The sequence below is a fragment of the Neovison vison genome, chromosome 13, assembly GCF_020171115.1.
Source record: "Neovison vison isolate M4711 chromosome 13, ASM_NN_V1, whole genome shotgun sequence".
Classification (NCBI taxonomy): domain Eukaryota; kingdom Metazoa; phylum Chordata; class Mammalia; order Carnivora; family Mustelidae; genus Neogale; species Neogale vison.
The window spans coordinates 5,266,822-5,287,961 of NC_058103.1; the positions used below are offsets into that span (position 1 = coordinate 5,266,822).

The 21,140-nt window shown below is 52.1% G+C and overlaps 1 protein-coding gene across 2 annotated transcripts in view; it reads left to right on the top strand.

Annotated features, from left to right (window-relative positions):
- WARS1 (tryptophanyl-tRNA synthetase 1) overlaps nt 1–21,140 on the top strand; it is a 29,269-nt gene that overhangs the window by 6,604 nt on the left and 1,525 nt on the right. For both annotated transcript variants that reach the window (XM_044231357.1, XM_044231358.1), the window contains exons 3-10: nt 5,812–6,025; nt 7,541–7,649; nt 10,003–10,122; nt 10,636–10,818; nt 15,068–15,168; nt 16,853–16,965; nt 17,168–17,341; nt 20,317–20,457. In XM_044231357.1, the coding sequence (XP_044087292.1) occupies nt 5,812–6,025; nt 7,541–7,649; nt 10,003–10,122; nt 10,636–10,818; nt 15,068–15,168; nt 16,853–16,965; nt 17,168–17,341; nt 20,317–20,457 (1,155 nt within the window). The remainder of the gene's footprint in view (nt 1–5,811; nt 6,026–7,540; nt 7,650–10,002; nt 10,123–10,635; nt 10,819–15,067; nt 15,169–16,852; nt 16,966–17,167; nt 17,342–20,316; nt 20,458–21,140) is intronic.

Genomic DNA, 21,140 nt, shown 5'->3' on the forward strand with positions numbered 1-21,140 from the left:
CTCTAACTTTAAATTCATTTCCTCCTTTATTGATACATGTGGTCTAAAGAAAAGACCCTGAAATCCAGCCGTCATCCACCCTGCCTGTTCCCAGAAACGAACTTTTCAGTCCTTTCTGCTGATTCTCAGAATTACACTTTATGTTGCTCCTTGTTGATATTCAAGTTTGGGGCTTTAACTGTAGAAAAGGAGGAGTTAACACTTCTGTCAGCACTCCCCATCCCTCTGGTGTCCCGTGCATGTCCCGCGGCAACATGGACGCTCTTCTGATCACATCGGTGCTACTGACAGCTGACCCCATTGAGTTGAGTTTGAGTGTTTTTCCTTTCCTGCCCCGGAGTTGCTGTTTACCTCCATTCCTGTTGGCTCCATGTTTCTGTGTGCAGTGGTTGTAGCTCCCCGGGCCCCCTTCAGTTAGGTGACTCTCCTCCCGAGGCGCTCACGTCAGCCAGCCTGCAGCTTACCTCCAGAAGGTCTCTCTCACGACTCCTCCGCCTCAGATAGACTGCTGCCTCTCACCGTCCACACTGCCCCTGTAGGCCCTTCCCTCACCTCCCTGTTGGGTCTCTGTTTCCGATCCTGCGTGCCACTCCTTTGGGTATGTACTCTCTCAATAGAGCAAGTCCTCCAATGGTCTCTGAAAAAAAACCCTGCTAAAGAAATAATGTGGGGGCATCTTGCATGTCTGAAAGTATCTTTATGTAGTATCTGATTGATAAGCAAGAGTGGGTATGGAATTCTAGGGCAAAGGGGATTTTCCCACAGAATCCACAGAATCCAGGGATCTGTCTTCACCAAGCTCCCAGGGTCGCTGTGAGAAACCAGATTCCGTTCCCTTGGTTTTTCTCTGGAAATTCGTAGGAAGGTCTCATTGTTCCAGTATTCTGAAATTTCTTGGGATGAGTACATCCTTTCTAACTAGAAACTTCTGACCCTTATTCTGAGAAATTCTGTTTCTGATTCTTCTCTTCTCTTTCCTTATTTATGGACTTTTTTCCCCCAGAAACTGGTCCTCTGCTTTTATGTTTTGACTTGTGCTTTCCATTTTGTTTTCTTCTTCTTTCAAATATATTTCCTCAACCTCTTATGTTGCCTTTTTTTTTTTTTTTTTTTAAAGTAAACTCTTTTTCATTTATCGTGTCATTTTTAACTTCTGTGAGCTCATTGCTCTCTGGATGTTCCTTTCCTCGTTGCACCCCATTAGCATTTCTTAGGTACAAGAGGTATCCTTTTATCTCTGAGCTCTTGATGATGGTTTTCCTGATGTTCTCTGCGGGCCAGAGGAGCTGGCTTTGTGGCACTCCTCCACCCTCCCTGCTTAAGGTGCATCGCCCCTGCCCCTGCTGTACAGAACACCCCCAGTCTAGACACTTGTAACTTGACCTCCCCAGCACAGGACCTCTGGCTTGGGGTGGGAGGGGATAGGAGGGGGTGGGAGGTGGAGAGCCAAGCAGCTGCTGCTTAAAAGGACTCTCCGCCTGTGCTCCTAATTCATAGCCGGTGTTCACCCTCACTTCCCCAGATGCCCCAGCAGCGTAATTCCAGTGTTTCCACGACATCCTCACATTTGTTGTTCCCGGTCCATGGCCAGTTGTCCAGCAACTCTGTGGCTTCCAAAATCTTGTTGCTGGGGTCCTCTTTTTGTTGCCTTTGTCCTCATGGGGTTGTGCTTTTCTGAAAGCTCTCTGCTGTTGCTGCAGGACATTTCAGAAGTGTGATCCGTGCCATCTGCGTCTTTAATGCACATGAGCACTGCCTTTCTTTCTGCTCTGCCTGGGCTCTCAGGTCACTCGGCTGCTTCCACTACTTCCTCGTCCGTCACTTCCAACCCCTGTGTGTCCTTTTCAGAAGCCCCCGCCCTGCGGGTCCTCCCCAGGCGGGGGCCAACCATCTCCCACCCACCCTGGCAGTTTACTTTGATTCTTTGGACCCCAAATAAGCCATCACACATTAAAAGAGATAAATAGCATTGAAAGTGATGTCCCAGGGAAGGGGTTAGCTAATCACAGGAAGAATCCTCCAGTTAGGAAAACCAGTTAGGAGGACTCAGTGGGTGAGACTAAGTTATTTTTTAAAAATCCGAAATAAATAGGGGTGCCTGGGCAGTTCAGTGTGTTAAAAGCCTCTGCCTTTGGCTCAGGTCATGATCTCAGGGTCCTGGGATCAAGCCCTGCATCGGGCTCTCTGCTCAGCAGGGAGCCTGCTCCCCCCACCATCTCTCTGCCTGCCTCTCTGCCTTCTTGTGATCTCTGTTTGTCAAATGAATAAATAAAATCTTTTTTAAAAAAAAATCCGAAATACATAAAGGACCCACATGTTAACCGTTTGCTCTTTAAATCCATATTTGGAAACTTGGCAGTGGTATATGTGTTGATGTAACATTAAGTTTGAGTAACATTTAATAAGTTCTTAGCTAGCAGTTCTTAGTGACCCGCAGTTATAATCATTGCTAAACAAGCAGTACTTAGGGGCGCCTGGGTGGCTCAGTGGGTTAAGCCGCTGCCTTCGGCTCAGGTCATGATCTCGGGGTCCTGGAATCGAGTCCCGCATCGGGCTCTCTGCTCAGCAGGGAGCCTGCTTCCTCCTCCTTCTCTCTACCTGCCTCTCTGCCTACCTGTGATCTCTCTCTGTCAAATAAATAAATAAAATCTTTAAAAAAAAAAAAAGAAAAAGAAAAAATTTAAAAAAAAACAAGCAATACTTAACACAGTTCGGTTTAACACAGTTCAGTTTACTCTTCCAAGTATGTTCTTTGACATGCGCAGTCCACTGAATCTCAACAAGAGAGATCAGAGGTTGCACGATGAAGTCAGACTTAAATGATGAAAATTCAGAAGCAGATTTGATCCTGGAAGGTGTTACAACAGAAGCACCTGCTATTTTAGAAATTCACTTTATGCAAAATACTAGAGCACTTTGGGAACACCAATGCAGTGAGGGCACCGTGGGCTCTTCTCCAGCAGTCTCTGCCATGTGTCTTGACCGTGGCCCTCAACATTCTCTTCTGCTCCGTATACTAAGGGCAAAGATCCCCAGCTTCAGTAACAGCTCACTAAATACCGAGGTGTCTCCTGAGGGCATAGGTCAGAGTCTAGGGCTCTGGGGGGAGACAGTGGCCAAGGGCATGAGCACTTTAGGCAACTGAAGAAATGATGCTGGTCACAGAGGGCAAGACAGCAAGGTCTGTTTTCTTGTCCTTTTAGTTTACATAAACTTTTTTTTTTAAGATTTTATTTATTTGAGAGAGGGCCAGTGGCTGGGCAGAGATAACGAGCAGGAGGGGTAGAGGGAGAAACAGTCTCCCCGCTAAGCAGGGAGCCTGATGCAGGACTTAGTCCCAGGACCCTGGGATCATGACCTGAGCTGAAGGCAGATGCTTAACCAACTGAGCCACCCAGACGCCCAAGGTAAGCTTTTTAAAGATTTTTTATTTATTTATTTGATAGACAGAGAGAGATCACAAGTAGGCAGAGAGAGAGGGGGAAGCAGGCTCCCTGCTGAGCAGAGAGCCCGATGTGGGGCTCGATCCCAGGACCCTGAGATCATGACCTGAGCCGAAGGCAGAGGATTAAACCACTGAGCCACCCAGACGCCCAAGGTAAGCTTTTTAAATTGAAGTGCACCATTTATTCAGAAACGTACAGAGCTCATAATCAGCTTACTGAAGTTTCACAAAATAACCATACTTGTAACCAGCATCCAGATCAGGAAACAAGATGGCAGCACCCAGAAGCCGTCCTCACGCCCCTTCAGTCACTGCCCCTGTCCTCTGCCCTAGGCCTCCTCCATAGATTGTTCTCCCTTTGTTGGAACTTGAGATAAAATCAGGTTGTACATAGTCTTCTTTTGTTTTTTTCTCCCCCCAGGACATCAGCTTTTAAATTGTGTTTCCGTGTTCTGGTCCATGTTAAATTGAGAACAAGAAAATAGAAAGGCAAGCTTGCCTGACCATTCATTTATTTATTTATTTGTTTGTTGTAATTTTTTATTTTTTAGTTAACATATAATGTATTATTAGCCCCAGGGGGACAGTCTGTGAATCGCCAGGTTTACACACTTCACAGCACTCACCATAGCACATACCCTCCCCAGTGTCCATAACCCAACCACCCTCTCCCCTCCCCACCCACCCACCTCTACCTCCCCACCCCTCACCCCCCCCCAGAGGTTTTTTTGTGAGATTAAGAGTCTCTTATGGTTTGTCTCCCTCCCCATCCCATCTTATTTCATTTATTTCTTTCCTACCCCCCCAAGACCCCCATGTTGCCTCTCAGCTTCCTCATATCAGGGAGATCATATGATAATTGTCTTTCTCTGATTGACTTATTTCACTTAGCGTAATACCTTCTAATTCCATCCTCGTTGTCACATACTTGCCTGTCCATTTAAGTCACATTCTAGACTAAAAACAGTTCTTGAGCAGGGACACTGGTGTTTGACTTTCAGAGAGCTTCCTAGTTGCAAGCAGAGTTAGACCACATAGAGTATGCGGTGTCAACACAGCCAGTGATAAAAGGGCATTGACCAAAGTGTCCTTCAGAGCAGGGGAATTCTTCCCATGGATAATTCAGTAAATCATGCTTGCTAAACATTTATTTTGTTGCACTGAGCTTAGGCACTGCAGAAATGAGGTGAGTAAAACATACCTAACCCACCTGGGCAGATATCCTATCTCTTCTAGGAGATATGTCCACGGACTTACGAAGTCCACAATTCTAATTCATTGTAATAACGAATTCCTGGTTGTTTCAGAGTTTGAAACACAAATCTGTGTCTGCAGAAGTGCCCCACGGCAGTAGTTCTCTGTGGCTCGGGGCCGTACCTCACGCAGCAGTTTCCTCTGAATGGAGTTCAGTGATATGTCTCTCCACTTAGAACGTCCGCTTCATAGAACAGGATGTGTACACTCTGAATGGGAATGTTTGTACTTCCTTTGCCAAGCAAATTGGCCCGTGTATATTCTTTGTTTGTGATCTAATCCAGCAAGGCCAGTTACAGGAGCAGAGTTTTGGGGCACAACATGACTAATCTGCCTAATTAGGCCTCCTCTTCCAGAGGCCGGCCTTCGTGGGTGGCTCGTGTGGGCTTCTGGAGCAGGAGGTCTCTACCAGATTTCCAGAGTACCCAAGGATATAATTTTACATTTGTTTTTCTTATGCTTATTTTTAAACACTCAGTGTGCAAACACTTTAGACAGCTTGATAAGACTCCAAAATACAGTAATACAACTGTTTCTCACTGCATCCCTCCTTAATTTAGGACTTGAAAGCCTGTGTTTTTCCTTGCCTTTTTCTGTTTCCCTGATGTCTAGAGTTGCGGTACCGTCCTCAGTGGCATTATTTAAGCCTCCACAAATATTCATCTCAGCTGTAAAACATAAAAACAAGATCCGATGTAGAATTCCTTATACTCAGTCCAGGGAGCTTGTCACACACATTCTCTGGCATCGGTGGCATTTGAGAAATCTTGAGTATATTCAGTGTGTCATAAAGAACAGTAAGTGCGGTGTCTGTTTGTCCCATAGCATTTGCGGTACTGATCCGCAGCACTAAAACAGCACAAAAATGAGAGACATTTAGGACCACGACTTGCTGTGTGTCCACTGGCAAGCTCCTTCACCTCGCTGAGTCTCAGCGTCTCCAGCTGGAACAGCACAGTGACGATGGTGCCTGCCTCCGAGGGGTGCTGTGAGGCTAAGGAGGGAACACGTGTGAGGGCATTTACATGGTGCCTGCCATGTGACAGTAGTCCCCTTCGGCAGAACGTTAGCTCTGGTGTATTACTAGCCTTCATCCTCGTTTCCTTGTCCAGGATGAAATCGATTCTGCAGTGAAGATGTTGTTATCATTGAAAATGAGCTACAAAGCGGCAGTGGGGGAGGACTACAAGGCTGACTGCCCTCCAGAGAACTCAGCACCTGAGAGCAATAGTGGCCTGGGATCCGCAGAAACTGAGGAGGATTTTGTGGACCCGTGGACAGTCCAGACGAGCAGCGCCAAGGGCATTGACTATGACAAGCTCATTGGTAGGTCCTGGGAGAAGCCCCATCTTATACAAGTGATTCCCTCGAGTTGATCCCACTGGTGTGTTTTTGTTTTTAATTTTGAATTAGAAGCTCAGTCAAGCTTCAGTGCCAAGAAAAAAATAGATCCTAAAATTTTTTGGTCATGCAGTCCATTCCCAAAGGATTCTTTTCAACTGAAATAACAATGTAAAACTTAGTTCAGAATAACCATCCATAGTAGAGAACTTAGTAGAAGGTTTTTCCCTTTTTTTTTTTTTTTTTTTTTTTGAGTGATTTAGCACTTGAAGGAAAGGTCTGTTAGAATGGCATCTTTGCAGTCATTTAAATCACCTCTCACAGGGCGCCTGGGTGGCTCAGTGGGTTAAAGCCTCTGCCTTCAGCTCAGGTCATGATGATCTCAGGGTCCTGGGATCGGGCCCCGCATCGGGCTCTCTCTGCTCAGCAAAGAGCCTGCTTCCTCCTCTCTCTTTCTGCCTCTCTGCCTACTTGTGATCTCTGTCTTTCAAATAAGTAAGAAAATAAAAAATAAAAATTTTTTAAATTAATTAATCAAATTTTCTTTATTTAATTTATTTTTTAAATAAATAAATAAATAAATCACCTCTCACTTAATGATTAAAGTCAGGAATGAATTACCTAAGTCAGAGTCTCTCTTCCGGTGATACCAGTTGTAGAGCTGAAAAGCTGCAAGTTACCTTGAGAAGGGCGACTCCTCACAGGGCAGGTGGCCACTGGCAAGCACCTCCTCACGGGGCTTTCTGCTCAGGGAAGTCCTAACTCTGAGATCACTGGTAATCACCAGTGCGGGAACATTGCCGACATGTTTTTATCAAAGTCAAAAGCCATTTTCCATAATTTAAGTATAGACAGTCAATGAGGGAAAATTCGTTTGAAGATGTAATTCAGTGCAACAATTAAAGGATACTAAAATACAGTGTCAGTGTCAACAGATTATACCTTAATAAGCAACTGGGGGAGGAGAAGTGTGAAAAGTTGCTAGCCAGACTGGATATGTTTCCCATCGAAATCCAATCCCAGAGAAAACGGGGTTTTTTGTTGTTGTTTTAAAGATTTTATTTATTTATTTGTTTGTTTGTTTGTTTATTTGACAAACAGATCACAAGTAGGCAGAGAGGCAGGCAGAGAGAGGAGAAAGCAGGCTCCCTGCTGAGCAGGAGAGCCCGATTCGGGACTCGATCCCAGGACCCTGAGATCATGACCTGAGCCGAAGGCAGAGGCTTTAACCGGCTGAGCCACCCAGCCACCCAGAAAACAGCGTTTTATTCTGTAATTTGTTTCCTGTTTGTCTGGTTGTGATCTTAACGCTCCTTACTACCGTGAAAGTCATTTGACTTTGGGTTGAGAGAAGGGACTGGGAGCAGAAAGCCTAAAGAGCCTGGGTTCATCAAGATTGTACACAATATGCTAGTTTTTCCCCTTCAGTAATACCGGATCGCCAGACCTCACACCACCTAACATGGCTATATCTCCTTTGTTCCAATTTTCTTTTTCCAGTTCGGTTCGGAAGCAGTAAAATTGACAAGGAGCTGGTAAACCGGATAGAGCGAGCCACGGGCCAGAAACCACACCGCTTCCTGCGCAGAGGCATCTTCTTCTCACACAGGTCGGGGCTTCTGCCCTCCTCTCCTTCAAATTACAGATGTGATTAGGAGGCTTTTCCCTCAAGCCATCTGCTCTTGTGGGGACAATGGTAGCCGCCATCTGTAGACTGGGGTCCACCTTCTGCCCAAAACTGGCTCCGGGTTTATGCCCTGTCCCTTCACCGTTGGGCCCTTACTTCATTCATTTATCAACTGCTCCCTTCACAGTTGGAGGTCACATACACCACAGATGAGATTATGCCAGATTATGCACTCTAAATCATAAAATGTCATAAAGACAAAAGAGATTAGTATATCCAAGTTCAGCATTTCCCACGAGATAAGCAGTAGCTTCCTGAAGTTCTGTGCCCCTTCCTGCTATTGTCCTGGCCTGCTCCTAAACCCTGTTACCAAAAGAGAAACTAGCACAGTGTACATGGAAGAGACTATCCCTACCCGAGACTGTAAATTCTGTGCAGATAATTATCAGAAAGTGGGCAGGTTCTGGAAGTGTTCCTGCCTCACCCACCCCACCAGTTAGCCCATTTTATGGTCCATGGCCGGGTTGTTCTGTTCTCCTTGCTCTGCATGTTTGGTTACGGGAGAGCACACACAGGACGGAACGCGGCAGCCTGCCAGAACACTTCGGGTTCCGTGTGCAGAAAACTCCAGACCCTGCTCAGCCCTCTTCTGGACGAAATACAGTCACAGCTTTTTACCTTCATTAAGATTTAATCCACGTTTTTAAAGTATACAATTCACGTTTAAAGTAGCCTTTAGTATATTCATAAGGTTATGCAATAGTCACCACCACTTGTTAATTCCAGAACATTCTCACCACCCCAGGAAGAAACACCGTCCCCAGGAGCAGTCGCTCCTCCAACCCCCCTCCTTGCACCACAACCACTGGCAACCATCATGTTTCCAAGGTTCTGCCTTGTGGCGTCAGGTGTTCGTACTTCCCTCCCTCTTACACCTGACGAGTAGGTATAAGAAGGAGGTGCTGAAGACCTGCTGAATAGGTACACCCCGTTTTTTTCTTTATATCCATTCACCGGTTGCTGGACTTGTGAGCTATTTTCAATTTGGGGTTTCTTCTCCTATAAACCCATAAAAGTTAGATTTGGTTAATTGTAAAAACCTGAGAAGGACTCTTTTCTTCCAAAATTAAGTTTTTTAAATTCTTTCCTTATTTGAAAGCAGTGTATGACTGGTGCCTGGAAGTTTTAAAAAAAAAAAAAGCACACACACACACACACACACACACACACACAAACCATCATCCCAGGAGCACTATTAACCCTTGGTGAGGGGGGTGAGGAGGAGTCACTTTTTAGAAACCCCGGAAAGGTCCTCTTTTATTTTGGGACACGTTGTTGAGAAAGAACATTTACACCCTAGAGCGGTGGTTTCACACCCTGGCAAACTTGGATCACTGAGGGAGCTCTTTAAAAATACAGATCCTTGGGGCGCCTGGGTGGCTCAGTGGGTTAAAGCCTCTGCCTTCAGCTCAGGTCATGATCTCAGGGTCCTGGGATTGAGCCCCGCATTGGGCTCTCTGCCCAGCAGGGAGCCTGCTTCCCCTCTCTCTCTCTGCCTGCCTCTCTGCCTACTTGTGATCTCTGTCTGTCAAATAAATAAATAAAATCTTTAAAAAAAAAAAAAAAAAATACAGATTCCCCAGGCATCACCCCAGACCCCCTGAATCAGAATCTCTGAAGGTAGGACCCGGGTAGATGTAACGTGACCAGTGATTCTGATGCCCAACAAGGAAACCCTTCATGTGCATTGCCTGGACCCCAGTCCTGGGGAAGAGCAGATGAATCCAGAACGACTCCCAGTTGCAGACACTTGGCCCCAGCCTGGCTGAGGAAGCCCAGAGGAGATTTGCTGCTAGGGCCTGCCTCTCCGCACTCCCAGGAGGTCTTCCTCACTCCCGTCCCTGAGTCAGGAGTGTGTGGAACTCACAGTCTCCCAGTCTGGGTCTCCGGAGTCTCCAGGCTAGGGGGTTCTGATAAGGATTATGTAGTGTCGGCTTGGGGGTTCTGATAAGGATTGTGTAGTGTCGGCTTGGTGTCATTCCCAGGAACGGGCGTGAAGTAGATGGTGTGTGGACGTTGGTATTTGAAGTTTACAGAGGGATTCCGTTAGCTGCCCAGCCATATCCCGCTTTTATTCCAGACCTGCGTGTCTTACACTTTTTAAACAATCACAGGAGAAACACATCATGTCAGTACATGTTTCCTGCCATTTTTCTAATACAGGCAGCAAGGGCAACTAATCACGGTGTCGTGGTTTCTCCGTCTTTTCCAAGCATTAGCGCCTTAGTGTTTCTCAGAAAAGTCACACCATTTCCTTTTCTCCTCTTTCCTTTAGAGATATGAACCAGATTCTTGATGCCTACGAGAATAAGAAGCCATTTTATCTGTACACGGGCAGGGGCCCCTCTTCTGAAGCAATGCATGTAGGTCATCTCATCCCGTTTATCTTCACAAAGTAAGTATTGAACGGTATGCCTTTTGTCCCTTTTATTAGTGAATCTGGAATGGTACTTACAGACCATGTTAGATGACAAGACAGTCCTCGTCTGTGTCGTTCAGGTGCGAGGGGACGGGTGCTATTGTGACTTGGTGACTCTGGTCCCGCTGTCACATTAGAAAGTGTGGCGTCATGGAGCAAGCCCAGCTTTGGAGTCAGCCAGCCCGTCTCCACCTGTCCCTGTCCCTGTCCCTAAGACCGTAGCAGTCACTTCCCTGAGCCTTCGTTTCCACGTCTGCAGGAGGGGAGTGATAATACCTACCTCCTAAAACTGTGGCCAGCATAAAGCAGCTGGCACAGAGCTGAGCGCAGGCCCTTCCGCGTTAAGTAAATGTAGTAGTCCAGCTCCACAACGTAAGACTATGTGACTGTGTAGACAGGAAAGTTTTGTGTACACTCTCAGTAGGAACCGCGATTTTAGATGCACACCAGGGAAACGAGGTGGCAGCCTTCTTCCCACGTGTCTCGTAGGTGGCTGCAGGATGTGTTCAACGTGCCGTTGGTCATCCAGATGACGGATGACGAGAAGTACCTGTGGAAAGACCTGACCCTGGACCAGGCCTACGGCTACGCCGTGGAGAACGCCAAGGACATCATTGCCTGTGGCTTTGACATCAACAAGACTTTCATCTTCTCTGACCTGGACTACATGGGGTAAGGAGAGAGTGCCCGGCTGCCTTCTAGAGACAGAAGCGGATGCAGAAGCAGCTCCTCACGGCCACCGCAGAGTCAGACACGTCTGAAGTGGTCCTGAGATCTGGGGAATGTTTTCCTTCCTTTATGAAACGTTAGCATGTGGTTTCTTGGTCTCGTTCACCAGCTGAGGTTTCCATCCCCAGCTTGAGACAGAACTGTAGTTTCTCCCCAAGGACGGTCAGTTGGCCAGTGAGCGTCTTTCTCTTTCTTGGCGTCCCTTTTTCCTCACAGAAGAGATTCGCTGGTACACGGTCCCCTCACAGTCCAGTTCTTTAAGTCAGCCACTCCATAGCTAAAATACGCATCCAGAAAATTCTCGAAACTTTTAAGATTTTATTTATTTATCTGTCAGAGAAATAGCAAGCGTGAGCAGGGGGAGCGCAGGTAGAGGGAGAAGCAGGGAGCCCAATGTGGGACTCAATCCCAGGACCCTGGGATCATGACCTGAGCCAAAGGCAGATGCTTAACCCACTGAGCCACCCAGGCGCCCCTGAATTGAAATTTCTGAGGTCTTCATCCCAGATGATTGCCAAGAACTGTGTTAGAAAAACAAGACTCTGTCAAGTGTCCCAATAAGAATACGTTGTTCTGCACGGCAGGTACTTTCTGAGCACCTGAGAGGCAGTGCCCCCCACACTCCGCCCCCAGGCACTTGTCCTTGAGGAGGGGTGTGGCCGTATCCGGGCAGGCTCACTGCCAGGCCTGGACGGAGTGCTGGGGTGCTGTAGAAGCTCGGTCGGGCGGGGTTCGCACGGAGCGGGAGGAACTTGCTCGCTAGCATTTCCCCCAAACGTCCCGCTATGGGACTGCCTCTGAGGGTGGCTTATAGCCCCGGGAATAGCTGCCTTCGTAAGGTCTGGCCTTCCCGCCAACTAGTACCTGAGTTCCTAACTTTCTCATTTTACCTGTGAGATTTTTAAAATCCCTTCTCTCTGGGTATAGAGGCCTTGTGTCCTTGAGGAAACATGATCTTTGAAGGAGGGAAACAGACCCAGGTCGAGCCCTGGCACCTCTCTTTAGAGCTCATGAGTCGCAGCAAGCGTGGTCCACGAAGTAGGGTTACATGAGACCCTAGATGTGATCGCTGGTATCATTTTCATGGTGCTTTATTTTCTCTCTCGCCCCTCATTCCTTAAGAATTCTTGATTCGCCTGCTCGCGCGCATAGCCACACCCTGGGTCCTGCTGCTCTTTTCAGGGCCCGGCCGAGCTGGCAACTGCCCAGTCACCGTGTCCTCTGGTGCCGCCTCTTGCCTCCCATGGCAGCCCCTCACAGCCTCGGTCCCCCACCAGCGAGCGCTCCCCGTAAAGCACAGATGGTTGTGTCACTCCCCACCCCCTCCCACTTCTGTCATCCTCGGGGTCAGGGGTGGCCCTGTTCCGCCGGGTCAGTAAGACCAACAGTGACGGAGCGCTCTCTGCGGCCGGCGTCCTCCGGGGCCCTGGGAACCCAGCAGTGAGCCAAGCGGAGCGCCTGCCTCGCTGAGCCGAGGGCCCGGTGGGGTGAACCGAACCCCTGTGTCCGCAGAGATGACGGAGCGGCGCCGCCGGCATGGTGCCTGCGGGGGCCGCCCCACGACCCAGCATGCGCCCGGCAGGTCCTGAGAGAACGCGGGGCCTGCGGCGACTTGCCCGGCCTGCCTCTCCGCTGACCGCCCTGTGCATCCTCTTTGCTCGGCAGGAGCTTCTCTCCCTTGCTGAGCTCCGAGTGGAGACGAAAGCCCAGACAACCGTGAACCAAAGGGTCTGTGCTGCCTCTTCCCAGAAAGAGCTCTTAGGTTGAACCTAAGGTCAAGAGGGAAGTTTTAAAAGTTAAATCCTGTTTCAAACACCTTACTCCCTTCAAGAGGTTTTTGTTTTTTGTTTTTAACAGTTGAGCTTCTTTTTTATCTTGAAATTTAACTCAAAATCCAGAGCTTTGATTTAACAAAGCTCCTTCCTGGTGTTCAGGAGCTGGAACTACAACCAGGCCAGCCTCCACCCTGTCTTTGGGCAGGAGCGGAGTGGTGAGGGCCCTGCAGGCCAAGAAGCCCAGAGCAGGCCAGCTGGCTCCAGACACCCTGTCCCCACACACATCTCTGGCCCTGAGTGTGGGCCCAGAGAGCCCTTCCTGCCGGGAGCCGTGAGGGACGGCTCAGCCTGCTCATTCACACAGTCAGTAGGCCACACTGGTGCCAGGGACACCACTGCTGGCAGGGCCATCATCCTGCAACTGTGTCCGGTTAGCTACTTGTGGCGCAGGAGCAGGCAGTTAACAGGTGACAACCAGGTGATAATGAGTGCCGTGAGGACAAAGGAAGGGGGGTTCACCCTGCGGTCAGGAGGTCCTGGTGCCTGTAACAGAGTCAGGAGGACTTGATGAGGTACTACACATAATGTGGCCTTCGAGCAGTAGCTGGTGAGTGCTTGGCAAACATACGATCTCAAATCACATTCAGCTTTAAAACCCTGTCCCTGGTTCCCTGTGTAAGGTCACCGGGCGCGCAGGGAACCGATGCCCCTCCTAGATGCACTCACAGCCTACAGCCTGCACGGCACGAGCACTGGCTGGCAAAGAAGGAACTCCCCTTCCAAGAAAGGTCAAGGCTGTCTTACTCAGAAATGCTGCTCAGACACCACAGGGCTGCAGTCCTGTCTTTGGGGTGCTGTAGACTCTCCCTCCCGTGGGGGCTGGACCATCTTGCGCAGTGTGACCGCGGCTGGAGGAAGGTTGGCCACTGGCTGATTTGCCAGAATTGTCGTTGCCTCTCCCTGAGGATGCACGGAGCGTTTGCCATGGCCCTCTCCTCTGGGTGGCAGACGGCTGCTTGTCCTCACCAGGTGTAAGCAGTGGGGGGCCTCCTGCGGTCTCCCAGGACCCCTGTGTCAGCAGGACCACAAAGCAGGCATCCTTGCGGGGAGCACCCTCGCATATAGCAAGGGTCCCGGTATGTCCTCCCTCTCTCTAACACAGCCCCGCCCCCGCCCCCGACCAGTGCCCTGGGCCAAAACTGAGCAGGCTGCTAAGTGAAAGTCCCTCTCTCCCTCCCAAGTGGGACTCCGCTCCACTCCGCACAGACCGTGGTGTGAAGCCTTTGCCTTTACAGTCCTCCCTGCCTGGTGGCTGACCCAGCCCCAGGCAGCCAGTGCCTCTGGATTTCTGATACCCCAGCCCCACACCCCGCTGTCTGTCCAAAGGCATTCAGGAGTCTCCATCCAGGGGCAAAAGTCTTCACCTTTCAAAACTGAGATGTGAGAGAAGCATAGGCATTGTGGCCGGACAAGCCTGGGTTTGGATCCCAGCTCGTGTACTCGCTGGGTCTGTGCCCTGATCCTAAACCTCTCAGAGCTTCAGCCTTTCCCTGGAAAGTGGAGGTGAGGCTGCTACGTCAAAGGGGGAGTTGAGAGGTGTTAACTTGGGTCCAGCACTTAGCACGGCTCCTGCCACGGGATGCAAACACATAGTAAGTGTTATAAACACATAGTAAGCCACTTTTCCCCTTCCTTTGTGGGGCCTGACACCTGCTTGGGTGGAGAGTAGAGCTGCTGAGCATGTGTAAGAAGTTCCTCTGGGTTCTGCCCTGCCCTGTATTTGCTTCATCCTTAGCCTAGGTCCTTCTGGCAACAGAATGGCTGCCACAGCTCCAGGCCTCATACCCACATCCCTCACCATCCAGGAGAGAGCATCTGGTTGCTTGAACCAGCCACTGTGGCCCAGCCCTGTGGCTGGGCACGGGGTCAGCCTGCCCAGACAGCATGGCTGCCGATGGTGGACAGGGCCGTGGTAACTGGACGTATTGGTTTCTCTGCAGATCCTCTATAGCAGCACAACGCAGAGCAGAGTCGGTCTCACGGGAAGACTCCCTCGGGGCTCCCAGACTGGAAGCTCTGCAGCATACCTGACCGTTGACAGTTTTTACTTTGTTGGGTGGTTTTAGGTTTTCTTTCAGGGAGAGTTTAAATGCTCCCCGTCCGTCCCTGAGTCCGAGCGCGTTCTTGCCTCATCGACCCGGCATCCGACGTCGGTCTCACACTGGTTTCCACACCTCCCTGGCAGCTCCGCTTAGCCTGCGGTTGCTCTCTCTGCCTCAAGATGCCTTCTGGGCACCTTCCTGCCCGGTCCGTGTCCTCGGCCCACACATGCACGCTCAGGTTTCACCATCCACTGCTTCGGCCTTGGCAGGAAGCCACCCTCTGAGCCTGCGGTTTGATCCCATTTGTCTTTGCAGGATGAGCCCGGGCTTCTACAAGAACGTAGTGAAGATTCAGAAGCACGTTACCTTCAACCAAGTGAAAGGCATTTTTGGTTTCACCGACAGTGACTCCATCGGTAAGGAGCTCGCCGTGGCCTGCATCCCAGGGTGAAGCATCAGCGTCTGCCCCGGGGTCCAGGGGCCTGTCAGGTGGCATCCCTCGCCCCTCGCCTCCCCACAGCGACCCCACGGGCTGGTCTTTGCCGGGAACCGGAGGAGTTGGAGCAATGCCTGCAGCCCCATTTCCGGGCCTTGGTGCTGCACTTCCGGAGACCATCTGTGGCCCCTCAGTCACCTACTAAGAGGCTTAGAAGAAAGGAGGAGAAGTGTGGGGATGACTGGAGTTCCTCTGCCTGCTGGTGGGGTCCCAGCCCATGCAGGCGCCTTTAGGAGAGGCCAGAGCCTCCATTTCCCCCGTAAGAGGCGGGACTTGGCCAGAAGCCCTGTGGTGCCCACCCTGCCCGCCCTCACTGTCCTTCCACGGCTCGGCCCCCTGCACACATACTCGTGTCCCTTTCCATGTACTTACGTGCCTGTCAGACACATCAGCCTTCTCCTTCTAGACCCTTAGCTCCCAAAGCTAAGAATTGATCCCTGAGACTTGTGGGTCTCCTGATCCTTTGTGGGGCCTGACACCTGTGTTTTGTTTCTGCGACACGGCTCCAGGCCGAGCAGCCGCGAGCCGGGGACAGCATCCCCGAGTGTGCGTGTGGGTGCCGCATGGGAGAGTTTGCCCCGCTGGGAGGGGGCACTGCCTGAAGCCCTGGCGGTGAGGGGACCTTCAGGGACAAGTGCAGAAATGCCATGGAGAGGCCTCACTGGGAGTCTTTTCACATGAGCAAGACCCTTGGGTGTTTCAGTGAGATACATTCCTGACAATTGGGGCATAAACCCTGTGCTTTTGAAAGGGTTTTTATCCTTGGAAGGCCAGCATTTCCTGGGAAGATGTCTCAGGGAAGGCGGCACTGGGCAAACCAGAGACAGACGAATGCCTAGTTGCACACTGTGCTGCGAAGCACCCAGGTTCGAATCCTGGCCCAGGCGCCTGCTGTGTATTAGCTGCGGCCGGCTGTGTCAGCAGTCTGAGCCTGACGTCCGTGGCTGTAAGGTGCGAGCCATATGGTACTTTTTAGCAGAGTTGGGAGCAGCAGTCAGGGCCGGGGTTGGCCCCGAGCACCCACACGCAGGGAATGGCCACCGCTGCTCTGTGTGTGAGCAGGGCGCTGGTGGTGGTGGCAGCGTGAGTGTGCCCGTGTTGCACGGACGGCACGGGCTGGGCCAGCACCGCTCGTCAGAGGTCGCATGAAGGTCGGTGCCCCTGGACCCTTGTACAGGTCTGAGTAAATAGCAGTAGTGATGTTAACAGCAACATCCAAAGTACTGAAAACAGTTTTGGGTTCCAGGTATCAGAATTTATACGATTATAGGTGAGGAACAACCTATGTGCCTATGGGTAGAGACGGGCGAAACACTCCCTGCCACGTTTACGGGACAGAAACACGTAGCAACCACCCAAGTGAGGGAAAAGTGGAGTGTGCAGTCACAGCAGAAATGCAGAGGGAAGCCGAGAAAACAGATCGACCCACACTGGGACTGGAGATCATCTCTCTTCCCTACTGTTCTGTGGTTTCAGATTCTCTGGAGTGATGGTCGCTTCTCTAAAGGGGAGAACGCCTGTTTGTGTTCATCCCTTTTGTTGGGTGAATTAACCAGAACAGGAGTCGATGTCGTGTGTAAAAATACTTTGTTTATGCTTTTCAGGGAAGATCAGCTTTCCCGCCATCCAGGCTGCCCCCTCCTTCAGCAACTCCTTCCCTCAGATCTTCCGAGACAGGACGGACATCCAGTGCCTCATCCCCTGTGCCATCGACCAGGTCAGCAGGCGGGGCGAGGCGTCCATCGGTCCGGGGTGCTGCACTCCTTGATGGGAAAGGAGGTTTTAAAAGGTGCTGGGCGGGGGGCAATCCTGTAAGCTGGCTGGGAGCTGGGAGCTTCCCACGGAGGCCGCGGACGTACTCACAGGCTGACAGCCAGCCCATTTCTGCCAGCTGTCCTCAGTCCCCTCTCCCCTCACAGGATCCATACTTCAGGATGACAAGAGACGTCGCCCCCAGGATCGGCTACCCTAAACCAGCCCTGCTGCACTCCACCTTCTTCCCCGCTCTGCAGGGGGCCCAGACCAAGATGAGCGCCAGCGACCCCAACTCCTCCATCTTCCTCACGGACACCGCCAAGCAGATCAAGACCAAGGTGAGCACCGTCCGGGCCGGAGGGGCAGCCCGCGTACACAGAGTAGGCGTGCCTAAGACGCGCACGCATCACGTGACTGTCCTTCCAGCGTCCTCTGCCACGGCGCTGGGCTCCACGGTCAGTTACAGCCACTGCCTGCGAACTCCAGGCGGCCTGTCCCTGCGCCCTGACACCAGATGAACTTAACTCTGTCCTTTCATTTAGGCAAAATTTTGGATTTTTCATCTCTGCTTTTCTCACCAGTGCTCTACTCTGGAAGCAAAGTCCTGGCAGTTTTCTTTTTTTAGGATTTTATTTATTTGAAAGAGAGCGAGAGAGAGCATGAGTGGGAGGAGTGACAGAGAGAGAGGGAGAAGCAGGCTCAATCCCGACCCTGAGATCATGACCTGAGCTAAGGCAGACGCTTAAGTGACAAAGCCACCCGGACGTCCCATGGCAGTTTTTTTAATGATGGAACGTATTCCATCCAGTACATTTCCAAGCAGCAGCCGTAGTCCAGCAGATGGACCGGGTGCTTTATGTTTTCTGGCTTGATTTCTCATGGGGAGACAGTGGGGAGCACCTTTAGAGGGATGAGGGCCAGAGAGGATGACCAGCCTGGCCAAGGTGGGGCTTAGGGGCACCTTTTCCCACAGAGACTGGGAATGGGTGGGGGTCCTTCATCAGGACAGTCGTGGCCGTCCCAGCATGCATCGGGCACTCAGCACATATTTGTCAGGTCACCAAAGAAATGAGAGTTAGGAATCTATTCAAGCTTTTTTGTTTCCCGGGGCCCTGCTTCTGCTGCTCGCAGGGCCTAAACTGCCAGTACAGGTACAACCCCCTCCCTGTCCCATGAAGTTACTGACATTTTATTTGGAATCTAGTTTGTGTTTGTGGGTGGGAACTCTACAGCAGGAGTGACTAAATCTGTATCTGAGGTGTGTGATGCAACCCTCCACTGGTGCTGACCCTTGCGGAGTCCCAGGCGGGTCCTAGCGGACAGCGAGGACACCCATCCTGTCCCGAGCCTCTTCCAGGAAACAGCCCCGCCGACTCCGCCGCCCTCTCTTAGAAGCTGCTATGTTCGGGGCTTGTTCTTGCCCTTTCACTATTGGCTGGACCTTCCAAATCCTGGAGTCCACACGCGGGAGCGGGAGGCAGGGGGAGGGTGCTCCTTTTCTGTCCAGGAGGGAAGGCACTTTGGTTTTTTAGTTGTTTTAAGGAGGTCATTTTTGGGTCCAAAACATTTTCCATTCATTTAGGGATGAGCAAAGGCCCCCGAGGGTGGGCGGGCAGTAAGTGTGAGGTCAGGAAGCACACAGCTGCAGAGGCCACAAGAGTTGTGAGCAGCCTGTGTGGCAGGACAGGGTCTGTCCCCATGCCCAACTTCCAGTCCAGAATCCACCTCACACCAGCCGGCGCGGGGCATCTGCCCCAGGCCTCCTGCAAACAGCAGCAGCAGCCGTGCTGGGCACTGCCACGTGCTCGCCTGTGTCATCTCACTGAATCCTACCAACCACCAGGAGGCCATGTTCGTCTTGTAAGCAAGGACATCAAGACTCAGAGGGACCAGGCAGTTTCCTACCTCCACACAGCTGGGGAGTGTGGGGGTTAGGACCGGACCCCAGCTCCCCCATTGCATGGGCCCTCCCGTGGCCTAGAGTCAGGAACCCCAGGTTGTCTGTGCCCTGCCGCTGCACTGCCATTGGCGAGTGACCTTGGTGTCCAGGTGAGACATCTGTGAAGCGGGAGTGGCTGTACTGATCTCAAGGACCCTGGGATCATGACCTAAGCTGAAGGCAGAGGCTTAACCCACTGAGCCACCCAGGCGCCCCCCTTGGATAGCCTTTAAACCAGCCCTGGGAGCCTGGGAAGCTCTGTTCGCAAGACTCTTCCCTGAGGCCCAGCAGCAGCCTGGCTTGGCCTGCGAGTCTGAGCACAGGAAAAGGCTCGTGCAGGCCTGCCCAGGGTACCAGAGCTCAGGAGAACCCCGTCCTGGTGCTTTCTCTTGTTTGTTTGGTTATTGCATGGATGGTGCAGTTTGCTTACATTGATTTTGTTCTGCAGCTTGCTCTCTTGTTTTGTGAAGGAGAGGGAAGAATGAATGGGTCATTGTCTTACTCTGCCCGCGCCCAGCATGCAGCCATTCACGCTTCCCCTGTGCCAGGGCAAGAGCAGGTGCCACCCCCTGCCGCCTGACGGCCTCTGCCCAGGCGTCCGCCTGCTGCCTGCCCAGGGTCCCGGCGCAGCCCACCAGTAATTGCTGGGTGGTCCTGGGAGGGGGAGTAAGCTTCTCCACGTGGGCACCGCCAGCTCTACCCACCCTTTGCCCCAGGAAAGAAAATAGGGTGACATTTGTACATGGTGGGTCTCTCATGTGCTTATGGGAAGAAGGTTGAGGAGACTTTGTCCCTTTTTGGCTTTCCTTCTCTGGCTTCTTGGCCCTGATTTTCCCAAGATGATCTTCAGTGATTCCAAAACCACTGTGCTAGTTTCTGAGTCTTTACTCAGCTCTGGGGACTGCATGCTTTCGGGTGGGGCTGCCTGCGGGCCCCAGCGCCCTCTGCGCGTCTCCTGGACTCTGCTTTCCCTTTCGAGCCCCATTCTGGGGGCTCCTGCCCTCCCGCCGGCACCGCCGAAGGCAGCAGCCCCCGTTCCCAGGTTGTCTCTCTTACCCGAAGGACCTTATGTCCGTCCATCCCTGGAGGATGCTTCACCCACATTCCAGCTCTGTTCTGTCTGTCGTGGGGGTGGGGGTCCAGAGCTAACCTCCCCGCCCCCCTTCAGTTGGCCACATTGGCACGGACCCGGGCTCACCAGGCAGGCAGGAGCAGTTCATGGGGTTCCTCCTCCCGACTGTGAGCCCCAGCCTCCTGCCCAGAGACCTGACGGGGCAGAAGCAGCCCCTGGCCCGACTTGCACCCTCGGCTCCCAGCCGGCTTCCACGCGCAGCGGCCCGGCCCCACTGCATCGCTGTGCTCTTGCCGCCGCAGGTCAACAAGCATGCGTTTTCTGGAGGCAGAGACACCGTCGAGGAGCACAGGCAGTTCGGAGGCAACTGTGACGTGGACGTGTCCTTCATGTACCTGACCTTCTTCCTCGAGGACGATGACAAGCTCGAGCAGATCAGGAAGGTGAGGCTGCAGGCCGCAGGGTCCAGCCTCTCTCGTGGGGGACGGGGGGGTCTGGCAGCCGAGCTTAGGGTGGTCGGAGCCTCGGGGCTCGGCCTTGGCGACAGACTCTCAGCTGAGACGAGGTGAAAAGCGAGGAGGTCTGTCTGCCCTTGTGGCCACGCGCCAGGAAGCCCGGTGACAGTTCACAAAGCAAAGCACAGGCTGTGGTTGCCACCCACAGCGGTCTTCCTGGCGGGACACCACGGACCAGGGAACTCCCAACAGGACAGAATCTCAGTTCCGACACCGCCCGCACCGAGTCAGCGGGGCCATGCGTGGCTGTGGTGCGGGCAGGGCCCCGAGGCTCGCCCGGGGGAGGCGAGGGTCCTGGTGTGGCCTCTCGGCAGCAGTTGGGTGAGAAGTAGGAGGCCCAACAGTACGTGTAGCCTTTCCTCGGGTTTTCCGGTCCTCGGAACCTTCCCACGGAGGAGATCCTGACTGAGGACTCTGCGCGCAAACACGTTAAAACTGGTTGTAGCGAACAGTGCAGAGCAGACGGCACAGCACGGGGGACGCTGTGTCGGAGCCACAGGAGCGGGAGGCCGAGAGGGAGCTGCCGGCCGGCTGGAGCGCGTGGAGCTCCAACTGGCCGAGAGGAGGGCAGGGGCGGCGACTCGGGGCTGCGCGGCAGGCAGGGCCCAGCA